At 38.6% G+C, this 11453-nt stretch overlaps 1 protein-coding gene across 1 annotated transcript; it reads right to left on the minus strand.

The window, feature by feature from the left end:
* Positions 1 to 1729: 1729 nt before the first annotated feature.
* On the minus strand, positions 1730 to 3476 carry LOC124632680 (ctenidin-1-like). The gene is made up of 2 exons (XM_047167624.1): positions 3395 to 3476; positions 1730 to 2171 (listed from the first exon to the last, which is right to left on the minus strand). The coding sequence occupies exons 1-2, from the start codon at positions 3456 to 3458 to the stop codon at positions 1942 to 1944; spliced, it is 294 nt and encodes a 97-aa protein (XP_047023580.1). The 5' UTR covers positions 3459 to 3476; the 3' UTR covers positions 1730 to 1941.
* Positions 3477 to 11453: the final 7977 nt, after the last annotated feature.

The raw sequence follows: 11453 nt of genomic DNA on the forward strand, positions 1-11453 counted from the left end.
TGTTGCATTCCAAATACAAAACTAATTGGAGTTATTCCATTCTAGACTAATTGTGATGCACCTCTTTCCTTAAAGGTCAAACAGGCTCCACATAGATTCAAGGGCTCATTTTGCATTATTTGTTTGCAGATAGAGATCGTCGGTTCATAATTCTAGGTGACAGCAATATCGGCTTCGCTCTGTCAGTCGGAGGCAGTATTGGACCAGGCGTTATAACTAGCTCCAAGTTCAAAGGGAAAAGTTTTATGACAAAACGTTATAAACCAAAGCAAAGAAAATATAGATACAATTATGAGTAAGGAATTGTTTTTATACTTAGGTATTGTGACCGAAGCCATGATAACTTCTTTTTGTTTCTTTTAGCTGATCATTTTTTCTTCAATGGCATACTGCCTGTGTTACTTGGATTATTCACTGTTTTAATACTTTATTAGAGATTATTATTGCACTAACAACGCCAATAGGTTTCCGACTTCTTCTAGGTGCCTGTCCTGTTCCCAATTTTGGTTAAGCTAGTAACATGTAGGTACTCCCTTCTTATTCATGTCCTTTTACGGACATTGAATCCAACTTAACGCACTGTTTATGGCGTGGGAATCTGACCTATATTATGAATATTCATTGAATACTCTAGCGGCAAAACCCACATTCAAGACGTCACTTATTTCCACAGTTACATTTTCCTCCTATCTCTATAAATCTTGTAGTTATTAACACTTTGTTAGGTATTACATGAAAACCATTTTTTCCTTTTTATTTATGACTACCTATTGACTACGGTGCTGTCCGTTTTGCATGCAAAATTCTCTCAATTTTGAAAATTATCTCTCATTCTTACTACCTACATTTGAAAGACTCTCGTCTGTCAGTCTGTCGGTTTCGCCAAAACTACTCATTCGATTTGAATGTTGGTATACAAGTAGTCTAGACTTAGTTGATTATACTTACTTCTTTTAATTCTGAATTTTTGTTTCAGTAACTATGGACCCGGAATGTGGCTGCCTTGGTGGCCACCACCACCTTACTTCTAAATAAAAGTATTCTAAACGCAGCAGTCTTTGAATTTACTGTTATTATCTTAACCAACACCATTACCACATATATGGTTAGGGCAGGATGGTGTGATGTTGATTATTCTAATATTATAGGACTATTAAGTCCTATTCCTACTCAGATAGATATACTTATGTATCTTAGCTTCATTCGATATTATTTAGCTTTAAAATAATAATCTCTGTCTACATTTCTTAAATACGAGATATTGTCATGATATTTATCTTGTCTGGTCACCAAAGTTCAAGTTTACCATAAATATAATATTTTGCGTCCATTTTCCTCATTCTGGGTTATGTAGGAATGTCATATATTCTACAGCTATCGCTTACAAAAATACTTATTATTATATACATTTGTCAATTTCGTTTTTGTTTAGTTACCTATATAATTATTCAATACTATATACTTACGTGTTTTTATGTGCCACGTTATTATAATGTGTTCTTTTTCCTCTCGCTTGATGTCCATTACAAAATTGGAGAACACAAACGAGGTTTAAAGAATGATGAAAAAACATTCATTGAAATAATTTTTATCTATGTACATAAAACATACTATCTAGTTAATCTACTTTCAATATTTAAAGGTATGTACGTACAGATAGTATGTAATGACTTAGCATTAAAAGACGATTAATTAAATAATAAAATTTATTAAGGCAATAGGCATAGATCTTTAATTTTAATTCCCATTCAAACATATTAAACTTTCCAACAAACACCTACATGAATAAAACTAAATAACAATTTGAACCTGCTGACCAATATTTTCATCTCACTTTTGAACTTGTTCACTTTGTTATTTTGCAAATACGGCCCAAATCTTAAAACTCTCATCACTTTCTCCGAGTTCCGAACCGAGTCATCTACGAACAATCTTCACTCCTTAACGTCCATACTTCGTGTCTCCCGTGTCACCCCCCGGTCCTCCATAAGAGTTGGTTCCATGGTTGCCACCGTGACCTCCATTCTCCCCGCCGTGGCCGATGCTGAAGCTGCCGGCTCCGAAACTCCCACTCTTGACCCTGCCAACTCCAATACTGCCCCCATCAGACTTAACTGAGTCGGTCTCTCCACTATCTTCATCGCTGCTATATTCTTCTGCACTGTAGTGGGCTGGAAGGTATACAAATTGTGTAAGATTATTATTGAGTCTCTGTGTACTGTACTGTGAACATATTTTTTTATCATATTTTAGATATGAATCCTCCTTACTACCAATCTGGACTGACCGGGCTGGTATAGAAGAAGAAATTATGACGGGCAGAAGGATGACGGACGTTCAAGATGTCACATCATGATCTTATAATTAATTATCGATATTGAATTTGCTATTCAAAGTTGGCTTCTGCTAAATCGTTTGTAAGAAATAAACCTTACCAGGTTAAATGTTTATAGACGTGTGTTATTCATTTTTAAGTACCATTTCTGATCTGACCTCTAAGACATACATTCAGCAACGAATAATGTCTAAAATCAGACACAACCGGGGAGAGATCAAGGGCAAGACCGATTATTTACTATCCGTTGAGCAGATGACTCTGTCTCCGGGCTGTGTGAATATATTATGCTTCGTATAACCCATAAAGCCTTCGTTAATCTTGTAAAGATTTCGACCTGTCCAGGGAATCAAACCACAGATGTTATGCTATCACTGGACTACTTAATAAAATGCACACTTCAACTGCAGTGCTGACAGTATTAAACTTACATTCGTAGTTAGTCGGTCAAGTATATAAGGTTGAATGCACTAGATGTTTGTTTGTGGTATAAGCCTTAAACATGCCAAGGGCAAAACATGGGCCAAGGCCGTACAATGTCATTTACAATATCCCAGCTGCGGACTATTAATTCCCGGCAAATGCAACCGGTCCAAGGAGCTATTTTTACAAAACTTGTGAAGCAGGACCAGTTACAAAGACTATGGAGACATTAATGAAGGTACACATTCATTTTCCTTAAATTCAAAATTGAAGTTAACTTTGGAAGTAATAGCTGTCCTGTTTATAATGTGTAGGTTTCCTAAGATAACAATGTTTTTAATAGGTATTTAAACAGAAGACATTATAATAACACGACCATACATACATTGACCTTGATAAGAGCAAAGATAGCAATGTAGATTTCCAAAACAAAAACGATACAAAATAATAATTCTCTTACATAATTATTATTTACTAAAATGGAATGAGCACCATACGTCATCACAAAACATGTTACAATTTTTATTATCTACATTTCGGTTTCTAAGTGATATATTATATTCAGTACAAACAATGCTTATCTAACCAGGAACTTCACAAATTAGGTTAATGATAATAAAACAGAATATAATATACCTGGGGTTGCAAATGCAGTTGATAACAGCGCATAGGCCAACAGTAGTATAACAACACGAGACATCTTGATTGCGAACGAATTAACACTAACAAAAATACAAATCAAAACCTCTTTTATACCAATTCGTTTAAAAAACGTGTTTGTACGTGTCGATTTAGATCTAAATATTAAAAAGAAGACACGAAATGATTTTGTCACAAAATAAGATGAAGAGGAAAATCAAAAATATTTCGTTTCTATGGTAAATCCAATGATTGGTGCACTAGCACTGATGTTGTTCATGTTTCGTTCACCCTAGACCGGTTTCCCTTAGCTCACGAGTCCCATCCCTGAAGAAGTTATTGAAGGTTCAAGAAAAACAAAAGCATAGCTATGTAGGCTCCCCTATAAAAGCTGCATAGAGTGATGTGAGTTCAGTACACGGTGCATACAGTGAACAAGATGGCGCGCTTACTGACTGTACTGTTGGTTCTTACTGTGGTGGCTTATGTCGTGGGAACACCAGGAATAATAGGTAAATCAAATGTCGAAGTTCATGAATGAATCAAACCAGTCTTCAGTTAATTTCACTAAACTTGGTGGCGGCTCTTTCCGAACAAAGTTTATGTCAATGATCTGTCAATGTCAATGAGTTGCAAAGCATTTGGCGAGAACTGTACCTGCGTACTTATAATGTTATTCCCAACCTGACCTTAACTTGCTTTCTACAAGCTAGTGATATAGTTACAACAAACAAAATAAACGAAGCTAAAAAATACTTTTGATTAGGCACCTCCAAGGTAGATTAGGGTTGTGATAAATAACTGGATACAATTTTATTGAAAAGGGAGAACATTAATATGCAAATATTAAGGATAATAAAAGGAAAAAAATCCGGTGCATTGCCAGAGGGAAACATAAACTTGGGTTTATTCTGAGTATTCGGTAGCATGAATAATTTATGACTGTGGAATATTTACCTCTTCCAGAGCCTGCGCTCCAGGGTTCAGCATCAGCATCACACGGCAGTGTCAGCGTGGGCAATGTAGCTGGTGGCAAGTTCGGTGACGGCAGCTTCAGCATCGGCCACGGGGGACAGAGCAGCGGCCTCGGGGACGGTGGCCACGGTGGCAACCAGGAGAACAAACCTTGAGACTGTTTGACCCTTAATGACTCAATGAAAATACCTAACGTAACCTTGATTGATTGGCCGCTTCTTGTAAGCAATACAGAACTTTCTCTTCAATGTTGTTTTATTTTATTGTTTTGTTTGTTGTTTTATTTTCCTTAAATAGCTCCTTTTCCTTTAAATTACTTTATAGTTGTTGATCACTGTTATCAGTCTATTATTACCTCACTTCACCGCCCACGAAGCAGATACTACAGTAAAACAATCACTGTGTCACATAAGAAAATAAAGTTATACATAGGAAAATGGCCGCATCCACATTACTCTATGAAATTATGAGTCAAACAACTAGCCAAAATTTAAAATGAAAGTAAAAAAGGCTATTTTAAGAACGCATAATGCATTCTACAGAATCAATCTGCAGCTTTGCCAATGCTAACTAGAAACCAACATAAGTAATAAGCCCGCATATTGTAGGATAGAGAGTCGAGTAAAGTCGTGGTGGCCTAGTGGGTAAAGGACCAACCTCTCAAGTATGAGGGCGCGGGTTCGATTCCAGGTAAGTACCAATGCAACTTTTCTAAGTTTGTATGTACTTTCTAAGTATATCTTAGACACCATTGACTGTGTTTCGGATGGCACGTTAAACTGTAGGTCCCGGCTGTCATTGAACATCCTTGGCAGTCGTTACGGGTAGTCAGAAGCCAGTAAGTCTAACACCAGTCTAACCAAGGGGTATCGGGTTGCCCGGGTAACTGGGTAGAGGAGGTCAGATAGGCAGTCGCTTCTTGTAAAGCACTGGTACTCAGCTGAATCTGGTTAGACTGGAAGCCGACCCCAACATGATTGGGAAAAGGCTCGGAGGATGGATTGTAGGATAGAGACTGGCTAGATGCTACCCGGCCGTTCGAAGCCCGATTACAACGTTCCTTTTTCAATACTTAAACTGGTTCTACCAGCCTATCCCATAGACAGACAGGGAACGCTAGATAATATACGTGGGATTTAAAAAAAAAGCTAGAAAATAATGTTTATCTATACTTATAATAAATCTGTAGAGGTCAATCTTGTAAATTAAATATATTTCCAAAATATCTATCAGGGGGTGATTAGTGATCGATACTGATGCCAAAAATGCAATCAGTAAAATTTTTGTCTGTCTGGCTGTCTGTATGTTCCTTATGGAAACAAAAACTACTCGACAGATTTTAACATAACTTGGCACAAATATTCTTCATACTCCTGGGCAGGTCATAGGATACTTTTCATCACGCTACGATCAATAGGAGCAGCGCAATGATGGGAAATGTTGGGAAATCGGGAGAAGTTACTAAATTTTTTAAGCTTCCGTCGCGTGTGCAGCCTCCACCACTAGTTAAAGCTAAGTAGTAATAGGCTAGGTACGCATAGATTTAGATAATTGGATAGGCTGGTGATTATTATTTCTTCCTCTCTTTGCACAAAGTCCGAATCTAACGCGGACGAAGTCGCTGGCAGAAGCAAGTGTAGAATATAAAAGCTGCATAGAGTGCTGTGAGTTCAGTACACGGTGCATACAGTGAACAAGATGGCGCGCTTACTGACTGTATTGTTGGTTCTTACTGTGGTGGCTTGTGTTGTGGCAACCCCTTTGATCAATCGTAAATAAACATCTTTTTTAACACACTTTTATTAGCTTCACTTGTAACTATGTATGTAAGAAAATCTTAAAAGCTTAATTTGCCCCACTTCCCGGTCTCGGATTAGGATGAAATTTTGCACACGCTCTGAGTTGTGATGACAATACATGACTAGCGTTTTTTAATTAACTAATCTAATTGTCACATTTAATCTATGCTGCTATTTTAAGAGGAAAATTGAGAATCTGTAACGTTGTAGACAGATCCTCTATTGAACTGAATTTAAAAATGATTTTTACCAATAAAAAGTTAAGTTATTCATAACTAGTATATATTTTATCCGGGTACGGTTAGTAGAATCACATAAACATGTTATCTCTGCATCACCCTAAGGTTGACTAGTGAGAATGCCTATGGCATTAAGTCCGCCTTTGTAATTTTAGGATTGCATAAAGTTAAATAAATAAACGTTGGAATCATACACCTTTACCTACCAACTACCAACCAACTTTACCTTTTACCTGCTTTAAAAATATCGCCGTTCTAAAATCATGGCCAATAATACCCCAATTAGGCCTAAGCAAGTCTAACTCACAAACTCAAACTCAAAATCGTTTATTCAAATTAGGGCCGATTTTTCAATAGTCAGATAAAGGGAAAGATAAGGTTTATTCCACAGATAGCGTTAATCTCAATTTTTCAATTGACAGATAGGCCCTTACGGTCAGGTAACCTCTCTATCCAGTCGATTTTATCTAGCCCTTTACGGACCCGGTAGCACGCTAACGGTCAGTTAACTCAGATATTTTGACAACAGTCAGGTTTCTTAGAACTTCAGGGAAGGGGCCATGAACTCATGAACGCCACGCATTAGAAACACCATTTGAGTCTCGACGTTTAAGTATTTTCAAGGAATTACACATTTCGAATGTGTAGTTTAGTTTTATTTTTCCTTCATAAATATGATAGTCTCTCAAAAAAAACTCGTGGTGGCCGAGTGGGCAAAGAACCAACCTCTCGGGTATGAGGGCGCGGGATCGATTCCAGGTCCACTTGCAACTTTTCTAAGTTTGTATGTACTTTCTAAGTATCTCTTAGACACCAATGACTGTGTTTCGGATGGCACGTTAAACTGTAGGTCCCGGCTGTCATTGAACATCCTTGGCAGTCGTTGCGGGTAGTCAGAAGCCAGTAAGTCTGACACCAGTCTAACCAAAGGGTATCGGGTTGCCCGGGTAACTGGGTCGAGGAGGTCAGATAGGCAGTCGTTTCTTGTAAAGCACTGGTACTCAGCTGAATCCGGTTAGACTGGAAGCCGACCCCAACATAGTTGGGAAAAGGCTCGGAGGATGAAATATGATTGTCTCTCAGTAGCAGCTTAAGTTATGATGACTTATATGGTGACTGTGCTCTCGTTACGGACAGTAATTCTAGTCTTACCTCCCCACTCAGAGACATTTAATGATTACTTAAGTCATTCCTTAGTGACGGAATGTCATACAAATCCTTCACTAAGGAATGGTTTAAGTAACCATTAAATGTCTCTGAGAGGGGAGGTTAGTTAAAGGATGCGGAGAACATAGAATTACTATTTAATTATACATAAGTCACATACAAAGTGCTCATCATCGGTCGGTATGATATTCCCTTGAAATATCCGTACTTTGAAAGCAACTGAAACTGTTCGGAATAGCAAAAAAAGCGTAGAACACTGACCTTTTCGCGCAAATAATTATATCGCAATAAAAATAGTAGTTTGTGATAGAGGGTTTTCTTTTTTATTTCTTTCCTGTACTCTAATTGGTATAAACGAAAAGGGTGATTACAGTCATAAAATAAGCGTTATAAACGCAAGTTCACACAAGTTGTAAATAGTCTAAAAACCATATAGTACTTAATACGGATTGATGCATGTATCTACCTCGGTGTAGATCGCTTTTATTTTTCAATTCTTGAACAGGTTCTGGGATGGTTAAGGATGAGTGAGAGAAAGGGACAATAAATTGCAGGGCTTAAAAAAGCTAGCAAGTAATATTTATGTGGAATATAAAAGCTGCATAGAGTGCTGTGAGTTCAGTACACGGTGCATACAGTGAACAAGATGGCGCGCTTACTGACTGTACTGTTGCTTCTTACTGTGGTGGCGTGTGTCGTGGCAGCCCCCGAGGTCGTAGGTACGTATTGTCTTCTTTTAAAGTCCTCACAAGTACATTTCAATATTTTGACATTGCCGCAAAAAGTGCCGAAAAGTGGCGGAGGGAGGCCTTTGCCCAGCAGTGGACGTCTGTAGACTGAAACGAGAACGACAACGATATTAGTGTTTGGAATATAATTGAATGCTGTTTTTTAATGGTAAAGCCATGTATTCACTGGCTTAACGGGGAACTCACTGTCATCACAAAATAAAATGCTGTACTGCTGAATTGATATGGCCTATACTACCTACAGTTTTGACTATATTTGTTAGAATAACAAAAGCAAAATTTTTATCAATACCTCAATACATATTAGAGTTATTTTTACTGTTTGCCTTTATTAATGAAGAGAAAATAGATGTTTACTGCGGATTTCTACAAGTTATGTAGGCATCCCATTATTTTGTGATTAGGGATTGAATTTCAAAAACAATCACTAATCGCAACGAACTGGATAGACAGGATAGTTATGAAAATCTGCCCCGTGAGTATCAGGAAAGCACAAGATGATATAGAATTGTGTCCTTTCCCAGGTCCACTGGCAGGATCCGCGCAGGCTTCCCACGGCAGTATTAGCGTCGGCAATGTGGCTGGTGGCAAATTCGGTGGCGGCAGCTTCAGCATCGGCCACGGGGGACAGAGCGACGGCTACGGGAGCGCCGGCCACGGTGGCAACCAGGAGAACAAACCTTAGCATCTGAAAGTCAAAAAACTTGGAATAATCTAACAACTGATAGTCGAGTGCTATGTTTCTTCATGGCGAAATACACGTTTTGGATCTGAAATGTATTGTGGTTTTATTTTTCAGCATAGATTTTTCAGATACAAATAAAATAATCTATGTGTGTCATCCCTTTACGTCCCTTTTATGAGAGTGCTGCACCCCAAAATCACCTTGTTCAATGAGATGATCACACGCTCTCACCTCTATACTATTAGTTTCTCTCGAGACTATGTGATCAACTGAAGAACAAATGACAGATTTTCACCAATAGGCAGTGATTTATTAGCGCAATTAAAATCTTACATGGTACAATACATACATAAGATCACCTGGAATCGTACTTTACCAATTATTATAACAGCACCTACAATAAAACTGGAGTACTTACCGAACTCCTAGCTTGTCTCGTACTAAGTGGTTCTATTTTTATTTACCTAAACTGGTTCAACCAGACAGGGTGGCTGGGAGGGCTACTACTTATCATGGAATATAAAAAATAATGTTTATGTGTATATAAAAGCTGCATAGAGTGCTGTGAGTTCAGTACACGGTGCATACAGTGAACAAGATGGCGCGCTTACTGACTGTACTGTTGCTTCTTACTGTGGTGGCGTGTGTTGTGGCAACCCCCACTGTCGTCGTAGGTAAATATTGATTTATTTCCTATTTGTTATCTGTCAACTAGAGGTACCCAAACGAACTGTAAATTCCAGAGCTTTTTATCATTTACAAGATTTACAAAATTTTATAGCTGGCACAAACCTAGAGAAAATCGCAAATTAAAAACTTTATCCAACAATATTAAAAAGCTGATAAAGATCAACTGTAAAGCTGAAGAGTTTGTTTGTTTGAATTACAGTAAGGATTTATTCATTTACTTAAAACATAATAAATATTCTCAGTATTACCTACATTTGGTAAAAATGAGATCATCTATGTTTTGCTTATGACTAAAGCACGCATAATTGTTTAGGTATTTGAACGCGATAAACTCCTGGAACTCCAATGTTAAAAAGCCCGTTCATTGAAGAAGGCTATGAGCTACTTTTTTCCACGGAACGCAGGTGAAACTGCTGGCGGAGGCTAGTGTGTTATGTTTTTGAATTTTACATTGTTCTTAACTAATTTCTTTTTACAGAGCCCGTGCTAGCAGGCCAAGCGCATGCTTCTCACGGCAGTATCGCCGTCGGCAACGTGGTCGACGGCAAGTTTGGTGAAGGGAGCTTTAGCATCGGCCACGGAGGCTCCAACAGTGGCCACGGGGATGGCGGCCACGGTGGCAACCAGGCATCTTGAATCTTGAAGACAGGAGACATTTGACCACAATTGATGACAAATTTTGAAGGCATTTGGAAAATATATTATGTTTCGGATGTATAACAATAGTGGTTTTATTTATAACAAAATGAAAATTAGCAACCTTTGTTTATAATACTCATTCTTTTCTAAGTAACAGTCTAAAAATATAGTAAATATTATAAAAAAATGAGGCATGTATGCTGCAGTGAAGAAATTATTTCTATGCAATTAGAAGATTTTTCTTATAATTATGTAAGTTTTGATAAACACACGAATATTTATTGAATTACGTATTATCCTCTCATTATTAAATACTATCGCATAGCTTGAATCGGTTCACACAAAGTATCTTCCTTAAACATTCAACTACAATATCCAACCATTAATTACAATACTAATATTTACAATACATATTTACAATAAAAATCAAAAACTATCCTAGTAAAACAAACAACTAAAAAGCGTCAAAAAATTCGTCCCCATCGCTGTCAACTGGGAGCGTGCCCAAGAGGCTGGCAGCATTACCTCGTTGGATCGCCATGCTGATTCTTTGTCCGAGGTAATAGCCAGCCTTCTGGTCACGAGAAGCGTCAACCAGTCGCCTAGAAAGATCTTTAAATAGAATGTGGGCATTCGGACCCCACGACCCGAGGGTTTCAACCCCAAACGGTTCGAAAATATAGTTTCCGACAAGGCCACTATATTTCCGCCGCTTGAGGTTCTCCGCAGCCGCAGCGGCAGCAGCAGCACAGCACGCAGAACTTGGAAGGTGTGATGGCGCAAGAGTATCGACACAGGTTGCGTCCCATACTAAAGGCCTACCCATCTTCCAAGGGAATAACGACATGCCGTCTGGTCTCTTACCGTCGTCGCGTGCCAGGCCGTTTGGTTCTAATACAGCTGGTACCCCGACGGCAACAAGAGCTCGACGTATAATGTCATTTATGTTTGCATGCCGCGCAATACGGCCCGCACTGCGGCTGCACGACAGGCCGTGGTGTCCGAGGCTGGTGACAGCCTCACCACAGTGGCAGCGATGAGGGGAGCAGCACGGTGCTCCTATACGTAAACAAGTAGCGAGGCGGAAAGTTGTATCGTCAAACATGGTGCCAA

This window comes from Helicoverpa zea, chromosome 1, assembly GCF_022581195.2.
Source record: "Helicoverpa zea isolate HzStark_Cry1AcR chromosome 1, ilHelZeax1.1, whole genome shotgun sequence".
Lineage (NCBI taxonomy): Eukaryota > Metazoa > Arthropoda > Insecta > Lepidoptera > Noctuidae > Helicoverpa > Helicoverpa zea.

What these genes read in the sequence shown, in the direction of transcription:
- LOC124632680 (XM_047167624.1), bottom strand. Translation starts at nt 3,458, where the DNA reads ATGTCTCGTGTTGTTATACTACTGTTGGCCTATGCGCTGTTATCAACT. An exon ending in AACTGCATTTGCAACCCCAG is followed by an intron (nt 2,172 to 3,394) that starts GTATATTATATT and finishes TATACCTTCCAG; the next exon opens with CCCACTACAGTGCAGAAGAA.